The 20,729-nt window shown below is 34.0% G+C and overlaps 1 protein-coding gene across 1 annotated transcript in view; it reads left to right on the plus strand.

Moving 5' to 3' along the window:
* Nucleotides 1-20,729, plus strand: part of CFH (complement factor H) — a 126,005-nt gene that overhangs the window by 79,396 nt on the left and 25,880 nt on the right. The window contains exons 10-16 of the mRNA XM_007481005.3: nucleotides 3,870-4,052; nucleotides 6,377-6,553; nucleotides 8,488-8,661; nucleotides 10,822-11,004; nucleotides 11,186-11,365; nucleotides 14,237-14,404; nucleotides 20,342-20,518. Of these exons, the coding sequence (XP_007481067.1) occupies nucleotides 3,870-4,052; nucleotides 6,377-6,553; nucleotides 8,488-8,661; nucleotides 10,822-11,004; nucleotides 11,186-11,365; nucleotides 14,237-14,404; nucleotides 20,342-20,518 (1,242 nt within the window). The remainder of the gene's footprint in view (nucleotides 1-3,869; nucleotides 4,053-6,376; nucleotides 6,554-8,487; nucleotides 8,662-10,821; nucleotides 11,005-11,185; nucleotides 11,366-14,236; nucleotides 14,405-20,341; nucleotides 20,519-20,729) is intronic.

The raw sequence follows: 20,729 nt of genomic DNA on the forward strand, positions 1-20,729 counted from the left end.
AGACAAGTAAGACAGCTTTGAAAGTTATATTTTGAGGTTTTTATGCAACGAGTAATTGTTTTCCTTGTACAGAGTTTTTGTAAGTATTGATATTTTTAAAATATATTTTAAAATGAGAACATTATGATTATAATAGTCACAAAATAGGCCAATAAAAAGGTAGAAAGTCAGAGAAATGGAAAAGGGGGGTAGGAACTGAAAGATGAGAAGAAAGAAAAGTGGAAAAGATCAAGGAATGGTGAAAATATAGACACAAATGTGGAAGCTATGACATGGGGAGATAAACAAAAACAGGCATACATAAAAGGAGAGTAAAGAAGACATCAAGAAAGAAGTAGAACAAAAGGGGAGAAAAGTGAGAGAAGAAGAACTAGAGGAAGTTTCAAGATGCTCTGTATTATTCCACATCCATTCTAATAATCATTTGTGATGCTTTTCTACACCAAAGTATGCCAGGTGGTGGATGTACAAAACGTAAATGAAAGATATCTCCTACTTTTATGTAACTTAAATTCTACTGAGGGACTAGAACATGTAACTAACTATTTCTGTATGTGATCATTTGAAGAAAAAAGTCAAAGTCAACCAATGAAGAGTTCAGAAAAGTCTTCCCTTAGGAGATGGTGGATGAGTTAAGCTTTGAATGATGTCATTTTAGTATTGCAACAAAACCCAAGTAACTTGACATTTCTGTGCTTCCATTTGGGGAAAGGGTTAATACAAACATTGCTGAGAAATAAAGTTGAAATCTCTCAGGATCTTTCCTGAATTAGGCAAAATATCTATCCTGAGATATTGGAGAAGGGATTATGTGTGGGTTTGTGTGCGCATGTGACTGTTTGCAAATGGGTATGTGGTATAGAACACTAAACTATCAGATATCTCAAGTTATTTCCAACTTATCTTCTGATTTTAAATCAAATTAATTAGGAATTTAATTTTAGTGAAATTTGGGATTGCAGATATAGGGTTTAATAGGTAAAAATTTTTAACCAACAGATACATGTCTACAAAAGAAATCTCTTCAAATAACCCTTTGAAACCCTTAGATGTGAGGTCCTTAAAAGAAAGTCTTCATTAATCAGTTTCTTTTTCTTTAACTCACTTCCATATATATGGATATACAGTTGTAATTAGTTCCCCCAGATGTCAACCTTTAGGTATGTACCTGTCAAGACTAAATTAGATATATTGAATAGGTCAGTTCTCCATTTTAATCCGTATTTCCCTAGATGTGGATCACTTTAATTGTCAAGTGTAAAGTCCCATGATTTTAAAAGGACTTTAAAAACAAAAGTACATGATGGGGATACATGTGAAAATTGGTAAAATGGAAAAGGTTAGGCAGTCACTCAAGATTGAGGCATGGCAGTCAGAAGATCCAATTCAGTTTTAGACAGCATTAACAGAAATACTGCAAGAATAAGTATGAGAAGACTGATAGTCCTGCTCTATTCAATTCTGGTGAATTCTCACCAGGTGTGTTACCCAGGTGCCATAATTTAAAAACAACATATTAATTCAGAGGAAAGTAAAGGGGCTAAAGAAGGAACTGGAAACATTGTTTGAGGAAGATCAGTTAGGAATCATCATAAGTACCTCTGCTGTGTTTTCTCTTAGGTTCATCTTAATTCTCTGTCATCTGTCTGAATAAAAGACAACTGAATTATTCCCTCCAAAGTTACCAGTGACTTTTCATTAAACAAATCTAATGTCCTTTTCTCAATCCTAATTATTTTTACCTCTCTGACAGCATTTGGAATTTTTGATCACTTTCCTTTCCTTGATTATCTTTCCCCTTTAGATTTCCATGAAACTCGTCTTTCATGTTCTCTGACTATCCTTACAATCTGTAATTGTAAGAATTTTTCAGGACTCTGTCCTTGTCTCTCTTTTTTTGTTTATAATATACCACTTATCAATCTCATTAATTCACATGAATCCATTTATCATCTATGAAAATAATTCTCACTTCTATGCATCCAGCCTCTATATCTTTCCCAAGCTCAAGTCTCAAATTAACACCTAGATTTTGGAAATCTTAAATGAGGTATTCTAGTGGAGTCTCAAACCCAATATGTCCAAAACAGAACTAATGATTTCCCCTCACTCAAAGCTCTTCTTTTTCAAAACTTCCCAATAAATGGTAGAGGGCACTACTGTTTTCCCAGGTACCCCAGCTCACAACCCAGGTGACATCTGTAGAGCACTCTCACTAAGCTTATATAATCAGTCTTTTGTTAGATAATGTAATTTCCACCTTTATATTCTTATATATATATATATATATATATATATATATATATATATAGAGAGAGAGAGAGAGAGAGAGAGAGAGAGAGAGAGAGAAAGAGAGAGAGATCCCCTGTCCCCTACATCACCACAATCAATACTCTAAGTCCGAATTACCATTTGTCTAGACTTTTGCTATAGCCTGATAATCACCATGCCTCCCTCAAATCTTTCCCCATTCTAATCTATCTTCTAATCAACAAAGTGATATGTTTTAACTGTCACCCCCCTTTTCAGTAAACTCTAGTGGTTTCTTTCCTATTATCTTAAAGGCTGAAGATGAAGTTCCAGGGTTTTAAAAACACTTCACAATTTCGGCCTTTTCTAACCTTTCTAGTCTTCTTCCAATTTATTTTCTTCTATGAACTAAACATTTTATTACATTGACTTTATTTGTTATACTCTCTCAAGCGGCTATGCCTTTCTATTTGCTGCCCCCCTTGCAAAGAATGTTGTCTTTCTGGCCTCTGTCTCAGTTTCTCAGTCTTCCTTTAACAGCTCCAATTCCACCTTCTTCAGAAAGCCTTTTCTAGTCACCCCACCTTCTGCATACTTCCTTTCTGAATTGACTTTTCATCTCATATTGTATGTTCTTAGTTATTTTTCGGTTATCCTTCCTTTTTAGAATGTGAAAGAACACCTTAAGATTAAGGGCACTTTTTGCCTTCCTTTGTGTGTCAATAGTTATGCACAGTGCCTGGCACAGAGTCTATATTTGTTTGCGGAATGGCTGCAAGAGGAAGGGATTTATGTGGAAGAGAGATTAGACTTGTTTTGAGGAACCTCAGAAGACAAAGCTAAGAGCAAGGTGTAAAATAAGAGGAAGACAAAGGCTGTGTGTCAGGAAAACTTGATATTTAACTTCAAACACTGAAAGGCTCTGGCTCAGGGAGTGAGTTCCTAATGAATGGAAGTCTTCATTCAGAGACTTAATGATCATTTGTGGAAAGTGTTTTAGAGAGGATGATTACTTTAACAGGATTCCGATTAGATTCCTCTGAAGCCTTTTCCAGTTCTAAATTGTTATTATCCTGTGTTTTCCAGCCCCAAATCCAGTAGACACATGTCTCAGAAAATACAAAGCACAGTGCACAGTGGTGGAGAGCAAACCAATTCAAATCCATTAAGTAAGGTTTTTGTCTTCACTTTCTCAAGTTGACAGCTTGGTTGGGGAACTCCCAGGAGCTTCTAGATTGCTTGAGGAAATAGCAGAGGTTCTCCAGGTGTCCCATGCAACAAAAATGAAAATATTTCTTACATCTAAATCCCATGCCAGAGCAGAACTATGACCTTAATAATTTAGTGGCCAGTATATGTAAATTTCCTCAGGGTTCAGCCTGCAAAGACTAGTCTAAGGATCCCTGAACCCATGATGAGAAAGTTCTCTATCAATACAAGGAGCTGTTAACTTAATAATAACTTAATAAGAGTGTTTACACATCTAGGTCAGCACTGAGTGAAGCAGATTTGTATTTTTAAACAGATTCACTTTTCATGCTATGGTTTTATTTATTGCCTTCTTTTGAAGACAGTAATGAGCTCAGGTCTGTATTTTGCTTGTATTCTTCCCCTTTCAGAAACATGTTCAGTATTCAGAATGAAAGTAAATAATGGATTTTTTACTGATTCAAATATGTATTACATTATCAATACAAGTGCAAATTATCAATGTAAAGAAGGATATGGAACAACAAACGGAGAAAGAAATGGATTTATCACGTGTGGAAAAAATGGATGGTTGGGTCAAGCAACATGCATTAGTGAGTACTTTAATATTTTAATTCTCCTCTTCCTGAATGTAGGTAGCAAAAGATCATCTAGAATGCCTCTCTTCTAGGGTGAATAAAGAAAGTGTTTCATTAGGAGCCATTAAAGGCAGATATTGTCCAGATAATCCTGTTTTAAATGCTTGTAAATTTCAAAGCAGGCTAGAATAGTGTGAGGGGCAGAGGGGGGAATAACAGGACTAAATTGCTATCTATGTACTTGGATATCTGATTCTATTCCCATTCCATTGCTACCTATCTGTGCAATTAGAGACAAATTATTCACCCTCTCTGGGTCATTTTCTGATCTCTAACGTGAGGAAGGTGGACCAGAAATTTCCTTTCACTCTTTCTTTATATGTGTTGATAGGTGTAGCTCTTTTGTGGGAGAGAAAAATTCCTCTGTTGTATCCAAATTCTTTCTATACACAAATGTTCTTGCCTTTTACAAGGGCTTAATAGAATTAACCCAATTGAGTGGGGAGCTGCAAGAGATCCCTGATAGGTTACAGGTGCCATTGGATTTTGCTACTCATCCAGCTGAATTGCTCTATGGATGCTTCCCAACCCTGGTTCTCCAACCCTATAAAACTGAACACCTCTTCTCTCACCTCTCTACTAAAAAGAAAAGAAAAGAGATGCTTATATGTGGTGTGATAATTATGGGAAGCTAAAGCAGGGAGACATGGGATGACAATCTTCCTGTCCTCCATGGAACTAGCCAGATCCTTGTCTTTGTTCTCCTTAGTGAGGAATCTTGTAACATTATAACATTGCTATAGAGTCATAGACACCTACATAAGTAGTTTTGCTTAAGACTTGAGCTCAGGCAGAATCTCTGTATCTCAGGGTTTTTGTTGATGGTGTTGCTTTTATCTATATATTATTATTATATTATTATATTATACTAATGTTTTGGGGGCACTGGGAGAATGTTTAGCATAGTGATCTTTGACTTTAGTCTCCTTTGACCAGGTCTTTCTACCAGCTTTGCCCCTTGCCTTCATTACATTCCCTATTTAGTCTGGCCTCTTAGGCAAATTTCTTTTAAATATCAGCTCAATTACTATATAAAGTCTGTTCTGATATCCTCTAACTCTGAGTTTTCCACCCAATAAATCTTAATTTTGTATTTACTTATATTGTGTTGTTGAGTCATTTTTCAGTTATGTCTGGCACATTGTAACTCCATTGGATTTTTCTTTGCAGCAATACTAGAGTGTCTCAGGCATTTCCTAGCTATGTGACCCTGGGCAAGTCACTTAACCTAAATTTCCAAGCCTCCAGTGCTCTGAAGTACTTCTCCAGCTGATTTTACTAATAAGGGATTGAGGCAAACAGGGTTAAATGAAATGTCTTAAGGTGACACATATAGTAAGTGTCTAGGGTCAAATTTAAACTCAGGTAACTATTTCCTGATTCCAGGCACAGTTCTCTACACACACACACACACACACACACACACACACACACACACACACGCATGCATGCACACAGGCAAATACATATGTGTGTCTCTTTATATTATCAGCTCCTTTTTACAATTTTATCTCATGGTAAGTACTTAGTAAATATGCTACTAGAATAAGCTTAATTCAGATCAAACTCATTAGAATCACACCAGAGGTTCCTATAGTTAATCATTTTAGCTTGTGAATACATTTTTTTTTTAAAGTAAGAAATATAACAAGCATTTATCTATGATGTTCTCTATTGCTTAGAAGTCTGAGAAATAAATTTAGGTTCAGATTTTAGAATATAACTTTTACCTTAAGGGCTTGATATTTACATTTTACTATTAATTAGACTCTGCCTTATTGTGGCTTATCACTAAGTATTTACACATATTAATACAAAGAACTTGATACATGAATACAAAGCTGGAAGAGCTCCTATCAGTCATCTAATCCATTCTTCATCACTTTCTTCAAACAGAAGAGCTAACTGAGATCAAACTATATTAAATTATTTATTCAAAATAACTGTGCACACTTTTTTTTTACTTTAGATTCACCTAGAGAAATTGACATTCATATGAATTAGCTTCAACATTCTTTATCTAATTCACAGTATTAAGAAATAGATTCTAATAAAAAAAACTATGCAGTTAAAATAATTCCTAAAATGGATTCCTAGAAATTCATATGTACAAGGGAAAAATGAAGGGTGCTTTGTTTTTTCTTTAATATATGATGGTTTATTGCATTTTCTTGTTTTGAAAATTTGGAATTAATATTTGCCTCCCTGTGAAGTCTGATTTGTTGAGTTGAAAATATGTGCAGTTACCTCAGAGATAATGTGTTTTCTTCTTTGTTTAGAAATTTGTGATATTCCCCAATTCATAAATGCCAAACAAAAAGGGAAAAAGACATTTCTTAAGCCTAAAGAAAGATTAGAATATGAATGCATGGATGGATATGAATTTGGAAGAGGTCAAACAAAAGGTTTCAAAACATGTTATGATGATGAGTGGCCTACAGTGGTTGAATGTTATGGTAAGTTACTGAAAAGGAGAAATAAACTCACCAAGAGTTGGTAAAGCAGCTCTTTCCCTCTTGTAGCTCAGGGGAAGAAAAAAAAAACAGTTCAAGAGTGACAATTAAACTCAGTTCACTCCCACAACCCTTTCTGCAGAACTTTTCCTTCCAGAATCTTTCAAAGGGTTTGTATCTAAATTTTCCTCTCTTCCTCTTATCTAATGTTTGCATTTTTCTATATCTCTTATCACTTATCCTTATGTTACTTTTCCTGAGTTAAAAATAAAAATAAAATGTTTTATGGAGATTCATGAATAGGTAGATTCTGTGTTCTAATTTTTAATGAATAAAAACCATTTATTAAGCACTGTGTTAAGGACTTGAAGAAAGAAATGAGAAGGTACATGCTCCCCTCTCTCAAATATACCACATTCTAAAAAGGGAGAAAGCCTATATATGAACTTTCAGATATAATACAGTTAGAAAGGACTAGTGGTCTTACAATTCATATTGAAACCAGATGTTAATTTATCTTCTCGTCATTTTCATCAATAGAACCAGGTATTTCATAAATTAGACCAATTGACAACATTAGTACTTTGTAGTAAGAATTGTGCTTTCCAAGTTTTTAGCCATCAATCCAGAAGAAATGGAATCTGCAATATCTAAAGATGAGGTTGTCAGGCCAAATTTCTACAAACTTTTCCCTACATATTTATAATTGATATGAATAAAGAGATTCTTAAAAACGTTGCCTTCCACCTTAAAAATCAATATTATGTATTGATTCTAAGGCAGAAGATTAGTAAGACCCAGGCAATGGGGATAGTATGGATCATTATCAAAATTTCCAAAATGTTTTCTTCTGGCTCCTTTAGGTGAGCACCAAAACTACTAGTAGCTTCTCTAGACTTCTTATGGACCTCTTCCTGTAGTCTCTTCAGCTCCAATGAATTATAGGTTTGGCAGTCTTGATAACTGCCAGCCACTTAGGTTTCATTGATATTTATTCCATTTTTGCTAATTAAACTGCCTTTATTTTTCTTTGTCATTAAGTCTTGCAGTTGGTATTTGAAATTACCAAACAGTTTCTATTTTATGATTTTAGTAATATTGTTTTGTTAAAAACAGTCAATAATCCTTAAAATATGTAACTTAATTGTGTTTCACTTTTTTTGTGTGATTTCAGAAGTCTTTAAAGTGTCACAGAATATTTTTTCTTTGAAAAAATATATCCATTTTCATATATCAGTGATTTATATCATGTCTAAATACAATTGAAAATATGAAGCATAATAAAAATAAATTTTCATGAACATATCTTTTGGCATTATACAATATTATTGATTTAAATGAGAATATATATTTATATGTATTTATTATATGTAAGACTTTGTATTATAAAATAAAAGATTGTGGTTTTAGATTTTCAACTACATGATATGTGATGTTTTAATTTACTCATCAGTCAAATTGAGGAGGTTGAACTATATGATCATTAATTGTAAAAACCTCCTTTTCCTTTAAAAAAACTAGAATATTCTATTTTAAATAATAATCTGAGCCCTACATTTTTTGGACGGCTTCCTTAACTGATTTTGCCAATCCTAAGATCCAATAGTGAGTCATTCAATTCTAACACACTCATAAATAATTATCTATATATAAGTAATTTTGTTTCATATGCATCCTCTCTCTTTCTACCTGCCTTTATGTTATTCAATATAAATTTTTAAGAAAAAAAGTGCCCTTTATTTGCCTGCTATTTACCAAAAAAGTCTTTATGTAAAATCTCATGATATATAACTAGATTGTAAGCTCTTTGAAGGTAGGAACTATTTCTTTTGATAGCCTCTACTTGAAAACATATTATAATAAGTTACTTGCTGAGTAAACACTGAAACTTCTAAAAATTTAAGCAGTCATCCATTTTATTTTTACTTTACTTTTAGAAAAAGCATGCAGTCTCCCTATTCTACATCAAATGGAACCTAATATCAAGAAAGATAAATATCAAGTTGGAGATGTATTGACTTTTCGATGTATCCGTGGATTTAAAATAGCTGGACCTTCATCTGTGCAGTGTTATCATTTTGGATGGTCCCCCAGGCTTCCTACATGCAAAAGTAACTCTTTGTTTCTCAAATTGGTGATAGCAAGAATGGAATTACTGAATATTTACCCTGGCACAACTTTTTTATCTTTGCTGTAGTTTTCATATAATATATTTTGGGTCAGCATAGAATCATTTATATCTTCTTTAGTTAACCAAGAGGACAAATCAAAGTGTTAGAAGAGAAGATATCTGGACATTCTTGATTAAGAGGATATTTCACCATCTTAACTTTGTTATCTGTAGAGAAAAATGCCTCTCCAAGGAAGCCAGTGGCAGTTGTGAGGAGTTTTCCTAGCTACATTGAGGTGCAAGTTGGGTTTCTTGTTATTTGGTGTTATATGTGAATTAGAGGATATTATAGGAAATATCTCATACCTAGTCTACATTAAAGCGTTCCAATCTATATTTTAAAACCTACACTCAATACACACATAGTCTAAAATTTCTATCTTGTGTTTTCCTTTGACTGCTCTTTTTTTTTAACGCAAAGCTCCCTTGCTTTATCTCATGACCATCATAAATCTTTAACCTATGAAAATATTCAACTCAGGTTCTGCTTTTAAAATGTGGTTGTGGTCAATATAAGCCAAATGAGGAAGAGGCAATAAATCCTTATAGGAATCCAAGAATGGAATTAAAGATGCCACACAAAGGGTTTTGTTGGACTAAGATAAAAGCCACCTCTTTGAATAGGGGAGTAAAGGAAGAAAAAATGGAGGACTAACCAAGGGACAGACTGTGAACAACAGATAATGAGAAGAGACTCAGGTTAAATTGTCTCAATTGTTTCAGTAAAATATGAGATGAAATCCTCATCTGAGAAGGTTTAAGAAGATGATATGGAAGTCCTGGGGAAACTAAAGATGACAGCAAATAAGGACAGCTGGATAAAGAATTGATTTTAGAGAACCCTTGCTGTAAAGAGGGATCTGTTAAAATTAGATCATAACTATTAGAAGAAAATCTTGTTAGCATGGTCATATGATTTCCTCTAGCTTTATTGAGTAGCATATGGGAAGGACTGGGGAAAAGCTATAGTGTCAGTAATTCACGGTTCTAAAAGTATTCAGTGAGACATGATTATACATTGCACAGAAAATCCAAAAAGTCCATAATTCTGCCAATTTAATAAATATGAGCAGTAGCTCTGTAGTAACCAAGTATATGAATTATTCTGAACTAAGTATTTTTCTTGTTTATCTGAGATTAATAGGATTGGGAAATAGTTCAGAGAATGAATTTTAAGGTCAATGTTAACCTATTGCAACCTAAACTTGTATAAATGCAGAATGGTGATCTACTGATTTCTTATCACCAGTAAGGCAAAGGATTCACTAATTATTAGGAAGTGATTGATTGCTTTGTCAGTATCTAGATAGATTCATTAGTAATTTATTTTCAAATTCTATCTAGACCAGATCCTCTAAGTCTAAGAACACCCTCTAATCAAAATGGAAATTAATCTCTTATTTGCATATTATTCTTGGCATATTATTCAGGTCAATTTGGAAAATGACAGTGTGTAGAATGACTTCAAGAAAAAGCTAAGAAAATAATCACTAAAATTAATGTTAATGGAAGAATTTGATGTAGTCTCTTATGCTACTCATGTAATATCTGGAGAGGCAAGACTAGGTGGCAGTAAAGGTAGTCAAGGCAGTAAAGATGCATTTGGAGTTGGTTGAATAACTGGATACATAAAAAGTATATTGACAATTTGACATCATCTTGGAAATAAGATGCTAAAAGTGTTACCCCATAGATGTGTGCTTGACCCTATATTCTCTAGCAGTTTATTAATGACCTGTAGTATCCTTGTTTAAAGTAAGTATACTAAGCATACTATACTTACTATACTATACTTAGTCTACTTATGAAATTTGCAGGGAACATAAAACTGATCATTGTTGGTGGATAACACACTGGATAACAAAATCTAAATGTGGTTCAGTGAGAAGAGTTCTAGATACATATCCAGAGGACCCAAGGTCAAATTCTAACTCTGCTATTTAATTCTTATATATTAGGCAAATCAACTAAGCTCTATGGACCTCAAATGCAAAATGAGTGAGTTGGGCTCAAAGACATGTGAGTTCTCTTCCAACTCTAAATCAATGATCCAGTTATTATTATACTATTAAAAATTACTTAAATGGCCTTTCTGTTATAGAGGAAGTAAACTGTTGTGAGCAACCACCAGAAATTTTGAATGGCATAGCTAAGGACTCAAAGAAGAAAGTATATTGTCATAATGATGTGGTAGAGTATAACTGTGACCTTGGATTTGTAAGGAGGGGACCCAAGAAGATACAATGCAATGATGGAGAATGGACAACCTTACCCACTTGCATTGGTAATTAATTTTATATTCTATTTTGAATAGCTCTTTATTTTGTCCATGACATATATGTATATATATATATATGTATGTATGTGTATGTACATATGTATAGAGTGGGGAAGTGTAGACACATGTATAAATATTTAGGAATTTTTTAAAAATATTTAAGTATATTTGTGTCTAATTTATATAGAGGAAAAAAGAAGATGTGCAAAAGTACCTGAACTTGTCCATGGTTATATTCAGACACCTGATCTGTCATATTCTCATGGGTCTTCAGTGGAATATGGTTGCATGGAGAATTTTATAATGGTTGGAAAAAATACAAGTATATGTATTCATGGAAATTGGACACAACCACCTACCTGCATTGGTAATTGAAACTTTTTGACATAGAGATTTGATATTGTCAATAGTTTTATTGCCCACAAACATAAAATTAATTTCTGATTTTTAAAAATTATATTTTCAAAAATCTTCAAAGGTAAATTAACATATCTCTTTTCTTCCCCTCTCCTCACCTAGATCCCTGTTGAATTTAATATAAATCTATACCAAATGAGATGTGTATATGTGTGTGTGTGTCTATGAATGTGATTGTGTAATCATCCTCCCTATATGTGATTCATACAAAAGTAAGTTTTATGAGATAACTACTCTCTCTATCTTCTTATCCATGTTTGTATACTCTATATCTCAGGTACCCTTCTGGTGTGAGATAAGTTTGACTTTACCTCTTAGTTACCTTACCAATATAATGCCATTTCTTTCCCAATTTCTTCTAAAAGAATTAACACAGAACAAAACTCTCCAAGGACGTCTGTTATCTTTTAATATGATTTTGTCTTTTTTCCTAAATGATTCTTAAAGACAGAGCTCTCTAAAAAGAAAATATATTTCTCTACCCCTAATATAATATAAATAATTCATCCTTAAATAGGCATTTCTAATCTTTGTCTCTACTATATTTCTCTGGAATTCTGTATTTGAATTTAAAAATTTCTACTCCATTTGGTCATTTTCAACAGGAATCCTTTGAAATAATTTGAAATGATAAATAAACTTTCTATCCTTTTTAGGAAGTTACATTCAGTTGTGGCAAATAGTTTTAGTCTTTGTTCTAAACACTTATTTGTCTTTTATTTTAAAAATAGCTCCAATATTTTGTTTCTCTTTTATATTGATTGCTGCCAAGTCTTATGTAATCTTGGTAATATAACTATTTATTTTTTTGTGTGCCACAGTATTTTTTCTTTGATTTTGAAGCTCTGAATTTTGGCTATTATTTTTCCTGGGAGAAATGCCTAAAAGTATTCCTTTTAGGAAGCTATTAGTGGATTATTTGTATTTTTGCCTTTTGGGTGGTTATCATGATTTCCAAGTGTTCTAAAGATCATAAGATTTGCCCTCAATCCCTTTTTCAGTTTTTTTTTAGCTCATTAATTTTTTTAAATTACATTTTCAGATTTCCCTCATTTTTAAGAGGTCTCTTCTAATAAAGTAAAACCGTTAAGTAGTAATATGTTCACCTCATCTGAGAGTTCATGCAAAATTTTACATCCATAGTAGACCCTACCTTCCACATTTTCCAATCAACAGAACTATATTTATTTTCACTTCTGCCCTTGAATGTGCTGACTAAAATTAGTCTTCCCTGCCTTTGGCAGGAATTCCTAGGCTTTCAAATCAGTCTTGTGGTGACTAGAGTTTGATTTTGACTTTGACTCCTTATCTGTCTTTTAGTTATGTGATCCCACATCTATAATTGCCTCAGTCACTTGCTTTGTTCCCCACAGGTTCTAAAAGTTTCTACAGAAAACAAACTTACTTTTAGACCCCAAGTGTTAGTGTTAGCCTTCCCAAGTGTTGCCTTGGCCCTTTCCCTGGTTGTAGTATATGCTCTGATTTAGGCCATTGCCTGTCCAGGTACTGGTTTACCAAAATATGTTCCTGAATGCTGCCATGGTATCCTTCCCTAGATGCCCTTTATATCTTGGTTTATATATGTTCAAAGCTTCCACAAAATTCTGTCAGGTCATGGTCAAGTTTTGCACAAGATGGAGCAATTTATAGCTGACAATTTTGCAGTTTCTTAATCATTTTTCTTGTGCATTTTTAGAGTTTACTGTTAGGTTTCTGTGGTATCTGTTCTACTTTAGATCCTAATAAGCCATCATTTCTCCTATATTTGGTATGTATGACTTTTTAAAATCCATTTATTTGAGGGTCATGGAGAGGAAAATATCAAATGAATTCATTCTCAGTATTCACCACCTAAAAGTTTTTCTTATTATTACATTTTGGGGAAATTTTATGAAATATTTTCATGAATTAGACTTTTCCAACTGATTATTCCACAGAAATATGACTATTATTTTTAAAATTAACATTAATTTTGAATATTATGAAATCAATGAAAGGCTAAATATAAAGGAAAGAGATTCATGTGTATGTTGTTTTGAGAATGATCTCCACAAGTAGGCTAACAATTTGTTTTATGCAAAGGCACATTGAAGTTAGAAGGAGAGTCAAATAATTCCTTCTCTCTATTCCTCATGAAACAAGAAAGGGCAATAAATACCAAGAGGTTAACAGATATTGTAATAATCAGGTTTAGGTTGTACCATATGAAAATCAAAGTTCATGTCATCCCACATGATCAGTGGTATTCACTCAAAAAATACTTCCACTCAATGAAAAGTTGTCCAAGCTAAGATGTTGACTTAATTAAATTTAGCTCCCAGTCTTTCTCAATTCATTGATTAATGGATTAATAATTTTATTAGTTAATTTAAATATTTATTTAAATTTTAACTGTTAATATAAATGACTAATTTAAGAATAATTAATTTATTAATGCAATAGTCTGTTCCTAATGCTTAATTAATTCTTCAAATCGCCTTATCAATGAAGCTTTCTTTGGTTTTTATACCTGGAATTAGACACTTAATATATGTCTTTGAATGAAAGAACACTGAAGATGATTTCAATCAGTTGTATCAAACAACTAGAAACAGTTTATTTATGGAGGAAGACAGTAATTTGAATAAGAACAATATCTATGACAAATTGACAGTTAAAATGTAACATTATCCATTTTATTATATTGTTATTTATTTTATTACTTCCCTATCATATTTTAATCTGGATTGGTGACCACTGGAGTCTGTAGGCTAAATGTTTTAACATCCTGGTTTGATGGCATGCCTTATATATTACATTAAAAATTTTATCTTTCTTTTAGAACAAGACAGACTTGGGAGATGTGCATCAAAAGTTTTTGAAAACTTTCAAGTCAACCTAAACAATGAATTTGATGATATTGTCATTAGTTACAAATGTAACTGGAATTCAGAATTCAAAAGTACAAAGTGTATAAATGGAAGATGGTCTCCTTCACTAAGTTGTTCAAGTAAGAGTATTTTTTAATTCCCTGAAGCAAATTTTTCTCATTGTAAAGTTCCTATTAAGCAATCATAACCTGAAGGAATTTACTTTCTACTATAGACAACATCACATGCATATAGGAAAATACAGAAAAATCAATTTGGGGAGACAAGAAACACTGGTCAGTTGAGAGAAAGAGAACCAGAAACAACTGGGCATGATTTTGAAATAATATTAGAAAAATAAGTAATCTTGAAGTAATATCTTGCTTCCTGAATATAAGAGAGGTATCTCCCTCATCCTAAAAAATCTTTCCCTAACACATCAGTAACCTCAAATGATCATCCTCTAGTTTTCCTCCATTTTTTAGCCAAACTCCTAGGGGAAAGCTCTTACTATTTATTGTCTACATTTTCTACATTACTTACTTTTCCACCCTTTATAGTCTGGCTTTTAACCTAACCACTTAGCTGAAGTTATTCTCTGCAACATTACCAGTGATCTTTATTGGTGGTTTCTTATCAACCTATTAGCTTCATTTAATACAACTGAGTAACTCATTCTGAATCCTCTACTCTTAGTATTTTAGTCTTGTTTCTCCTCTTTCTTATCTAACCACTGTCTATATTCTTAGTTCATCTGAATCTCCTTTACTGACTCATTTCACAGACACAGACACACACCAGCATCCCACACCCACCCAGAAATATTTTTAAATATATTGAATAATTTCTATTTCTGTGTTTTGAACTGAGACCCATGCTTGTCTCTTAAAACTCTAATCTTTCCTCTATTCCTGGCAAATCAAGGAATGTTACAAACCTAGAGTATTTCCCATTGTAGGATGATAGAAAGGTGAGATTATGGATTATATCTTTTTTGGTATTTAAAAATCAGCTTAGGTCCAGTGTGCAGGACAGTTTTCTAGAACCTTACATTGAAAATCATCGAACAAAATCACTCCTATCTGGGCAGAACTTGATTTCTCCTTCTACATGTTGGAATCATAGGACTGGGATTTCCCATCATTAAACAAAGGAATTGGGGAGAGCCTGAGAGAATTGTGTGCCACCACATTTATTATCCACCTTTTAGACATATCTTGGGGTACCAATGTTGTATTTAGGGATCCACAACACTTCCTTTCATGGTGTTATATCCCAAAGAGAATAGTGATCAATTAATTTTGGTTATTGCTAGCCTAATCAATAAATCAATTTTCTTACCTAGAAACCAGCCTCAAGATTCCTAATCATCACACACTCAAGCTGTGGATGTTTCTTGAAGCTCTATCCTGGGCCCTCTTCTTTTTTCTAAACTCATTCTTTTTCATTCAGCGGTCATTTATTAACTACCCTCTAGGAGCCAGGCACTGGCTAAGCATTGGTAACATTATCTTTCTCCTCTGAGCTTCATTCACACATTCTTAATTGCCAATTAGATATTTCAAACTAAATGCTCTGAAACCATTTCAAGCCCAATATATTCTTAATTGAACTCATTCTTTACAGACACACACATACATACACACACACACACAAATGCCTCCCCCATATTTTCTTTCCCATAATTCCCTATTTCTAGTGAAGTAGTTTCCATTCTTCCAGTCTCCTACATTTGAAACCTCCATATTGTCCAGAACTCCTCACATTCTTTTATCCTGCATTGCCAGTTTTTTTTTTGGCCTTTAAACTCCCAATCTCTTACATCTGACTCCTTTTCTCTCCCTATGTAGTTGTCACCCTAGTGCCACCATCATTCCTCTCCTCTACTACCAGAGTTGCCTTCTGCCTGGTTTCCCTCCTGACTCTCCCTACTCTCATCCATCTTCCTCATTTATTTATGCCAAAGTTATTTTCCTCATACTATAGGAATGGAATAGAAAATTTATATTGATTAAGTATTGTAGCAGTCCACCCCTAGCTATGGGTAAGGGAAACAGTATGTACAGAGTGGCTTAGAAGAGAGCATGCTCAGTCTTGTGCGTGGCTAGGAAAGCCTCTGACCCTTGACCCCAGCTTCCCTCAGGTGAGGTGGGAAAACAGGTTTCTTTGTGCTCACCTGGCTAAGAGAAACCACACCTATACCTTGTTGTTAACCAATGATAATCATCCCTCTGTATTGTGTATATTTGCATATCAAAGACATTAAAAGCAGCCACAGCAATCTCCATCCCTCTCTTGGATCTCAGCTCTCACTGATCCCTGTCCTTGCTGGAGCTTGGCCTCCGGCCAAGCTCCATCTTTAATTCCTCTCCTTCTCTATCTCTCTCACCTGGGACCTGGCCTTTGGTCAGGCACTTTCTTTTCTCTATAATGACTCTGACCTGTGTGGTACTGAATTTGGATCTTTGGATGGAATAAGCCTTCAGAGTAGTCCACTGATGGGAATTTTGCTGTGGCTCCATTAATATTAATAACGCCTGGTTTCTGACTCATTTCTGCCACCTCATATCTCTAACTTGGCTCCCTCACACCCTTCATGGTATACAAATCTTCTATCCTTTTTCTATCTTCCTACCTTGTGGCTCCTCGAGGGTTTGGGAAGCTTTACATATGATAAGATAAAGAATTTTGTAAAAGGTGTCTGAGATAGGATATGCTGAAGCAGGACAGAGTTCTGGGCATGAGCTTGGAATTCTGGAAGTTGTGAGCAGGCGGAGTTTTGACTGTTGGTCTATAACTTCTGAGCAGTTGGTCTTTGGCTTGGGAGGAGACAGAGCAGCTGAGAATTTGTTCTCTGCATCTAAATCTGCTTTGGGGAGAAGGAGGAGGAACTCAGAAACCATCTTGGAGCTTTTCCCATTTCCCTCACTTTGGAGATTCATCGTGGAAATGAATTTGTAAAACCTGCTTTGTTGGAGAACTGTTTGCAGAGAAGAAAGACCAGAGGTCTACTTGTCTGAGCTCTGGGAGCTATCTCAGAGTTATACTCTGGTCAGTTAGCAGTTGATCCAGTTGGCTAACTGACTCAGTTTGCCTGGAGACACTTTTGGCAAAATTAAGTTACTTTTTAATAAGTATTATAGTAAGATGTAGTCAGATAGTGTGTTTCATGGGGGTTTTTAGATAGAGAGAAGTTTATAGTAACTTCAAGACAAGAAGAGTTTGTCTTGTGACAAAATAGAAAAGTAGGTACAGATTATTTCCCTGTAGTTTTAAGGTTTTCTTGTTCATAATCCTTGTGGTTTTATCTTTAAATTACAAATAAATATATTTTTCTAGAAAAAAATAGTCTCCAAGGAGCTGTGTACTGACCTAATGAAGGGAAGCCACTCCTGGCTTTCCTGGAAGGAGGAACACTGATTCCCCATAGTATCCTCCTAAAATTCATTAATACTTCAGTGCAATAATGATGATATTAGAAATTAAGTCTTGTTACATTGGTTTATAGGTAAGAAGTGGAGAAACTAACTTGAGAAAGAATTGAAGTTTATAACAGATCTGAGACAGTGTCAGTTTCAAATGTTGACATTGTGTGTGGGGGAGGTGTAATGGTTTTTCTTTGACAGTTGCTCTCTAGCAGTTGGTGGGATTGGCTGTGGTTCTCTCTCTCTGAGTGCTGGGAGCTGGTGGTGTCTTATTTTCTCTCTCTCTCTCTCTCTCTCTCTCTCTCTCTCTCTCTCTCTCTCTCTTCACTGTATGAAGGTAGAAAGAAGGGAGGAAAAGCCTGAAGGAGATAAGTGATTACCTTTTTCAACTTGGGAAACACTAATGACTGTCTATTGCTGTTTCATAAATTGTTTTATCTCTGAGAAGACCAAAGAAAGATCTAATCTTTGGTTTGGACTCTGAGTCTGTTAACTAGATTCTTGCTAAGGCATAGCCAACTGGCCTTTGTCATTTTTATAACTTGGAGACAAAGTTGAGAATTATATACTTTATATAAGAATAATGTTAGTTTATTGTAGAATAGGGAAATTTTGGTTTAGTCTGTTCAGGAAGGATCATTGTAGCCTGTGGAAACAGGAGAAGCAGTTCTTTGTGGAACCAGGGAATTTTATTTTGGGTGGAGCTAGAAACCCTTAGAATTTGAAATCCTTTTATATCCTTATATTCTCAATACATAGTTTATTTTTGTATAACAAGAGTCTCCTTAGCATCCTTGCACCTGGTCCTGAAGAGAAGTTCACTTATGAGCTTCATGTCACTTATGTAAACTGATACAGATATATGTATCTATAGATATAGATATAGATAGAAGATACTTTGTAAGCACTGCAGAGTATATAGTTGGAAAATCTTGAACCTCTAAACTACATTACCCAGAATGCTTTTCCCTTTGTGTATGTTTTAATCTTCATGTCATTGTTTATGAGTTCCATAGCTCCTCCCTTTCACTCGCTTCTCTAGCAACTGGAGCTGGGTTATGTAGTTCTTTTTCTTTAGTTATTATAAACTTTAAAAAATATAATAGTAATTGTAAATTGATTTTAATCTTTACAAGAGTATCTAATCAGTTTATATCCATAATCAATTTATTAGTATATTATTTTTATAATACCCAGATCTTATTTTCACCTTTACATCAAACTCCACTGACTCATTACCTCTAGGATAATAGTACTGTAAAGTAGGTGCAATTTTTATCCCTCTTTTACTAATAAGTGAAGAGATAGCAGTTAAGTAATATGACCAAAGACATACATATAGGAAGTATCTGTGGCTGCATTTGAATTCCTGAATTCCTGATGTCAGACCTACTGCTATATCCTCTGTGACACTTAGATGCTTATAGAATATGGTAAATATGAATAAATGAAACTAGATCTTGGAAAACTGAGAAGTTAGTATTGTAGTTTTTTTCAGGAATTTAGGGAGTGAACAGATTAATATAAAATGAGCTTTAAAAGGTTAGTAATGCTAGCCTGAAGATTTTGTGTTATAGCTTAAAAACAAGGATGGAGTTGAAAGATTTTGAGCAGGCAAAATATATAATCAGATTTGTGCTTTGGGAAGATTATTTCAGTAATATCCTACATAGACTGTCAAGAGGAAAGACTGGATTTAAGGAAACTAACAGACTACAACAAGACAAAAGTCTAATTGAAAAACTATGAGTCATAACCATCTGAGAAATGGAAAGAAGGAGGCAGAAATCAAAAACATTAGAGAGGTAGAATAATCAAGACTAGTTCTGAAAATTAGAAAGAGGGAAGGATCAAGAATGCCTCCAATATGAACATGTATTCCATTAAATCCCCTTTTTTGTCTTTGGATATATATTTAAACTTCAGTCAACTCCTTTATTTATCTTTTTTAACTAAGGTTGTGAATACATTGTTCATTTAGTTTGGAACTTTATTTTGTCTTCTGGTTCTCTTTATAGCAACAATGTCAAGATTTAAATGATTCATTTTCCCTAGGAGTAGTTAGATTTCATCACTGGAAGATGATTTCAAGTTTAGTGAAACCTGTTATAAGTTGAAGTTTACAATATGGTCTAGAAACCAAAGGATTCTTAGGACCTCTTTATCCCCTTTCCTTCCAGTTTGCCATCATCATTGAAGAAGCAAAGGGGAATTGCAGAATACTGGGATTAATTTTTCTCCCTTGGTTTCAGGGTTTAACATAGCCAGAGAATATATCATAACTCTCCATTCTCCCCATAATAAACTTAGTCTTATCTTGTGGAAATATAATTGTTGGCCAGAATCTTACTTGAAATCTATCCTGAAAAAGAGAAACTATTATGGTCAAATTCTCACCATGATGAGCCAAAGGAGTAACATTTAGTGGGGACTGTTGGCAAAAACTTGTGTAAATTAGAGGTCCATAGAGGTAATGAGAGAGAAACAAATATTTCTTATAATCAGTAAGCCACTGATTTTGCATAATGTTTACAATTTATCCTCATTTGACTTGAACCTGGAAATTCTGTGCACAGAAAAACTATAGTCTCTAACATATGAGCTAAGTACAATTATTGATAACAGAAATCATACCCCCATTATGTCTTCCAGAAGGGAAATCTTGTGCACCTCCACCACAAATACCTAATTCTCAGGATATGAATATAACAATTAATTATGAGGATGGTGAAAAAATAGGTATTATTTGTAAAGAAAATTACCTTCTTCAAGGACAAGAAGAGATAATATGTGAAAATGGACACTGGAATTCATTACCCCGATGCATTGGTTAGTATTCCATATCTTGCCAAATACTTTTCCTTCAAAAATTGTGTCAACTTCTGTATCTGAGGTGTCTAGAGATCAGTATGAGTCATGCTCACGCTCAATAAAAAAGTAATCTTTTCAATTAGCCCTGGAAGTAAATGACTAGACATGAGCAAATTTGCTCCCTAGAAAGCTGCTTAAGAATGTGAAATAGAAAATATCATCTTGGTGT

Source organism: Monodelphis domestica, chromosome 2 (genome assembly GCF_027887165.1).
Source record: "Monodelphis domestica isolate mMonDom1 chromosome 2, mMonDom1.pri, whole genome shotgun sequence".
Lineage (NCBI taxonomy): Eukaryota > Metazoa > Chordata > Mammalia > Didelphimorphia > Didelphidae > Monodelphis > Monodelphis domestica.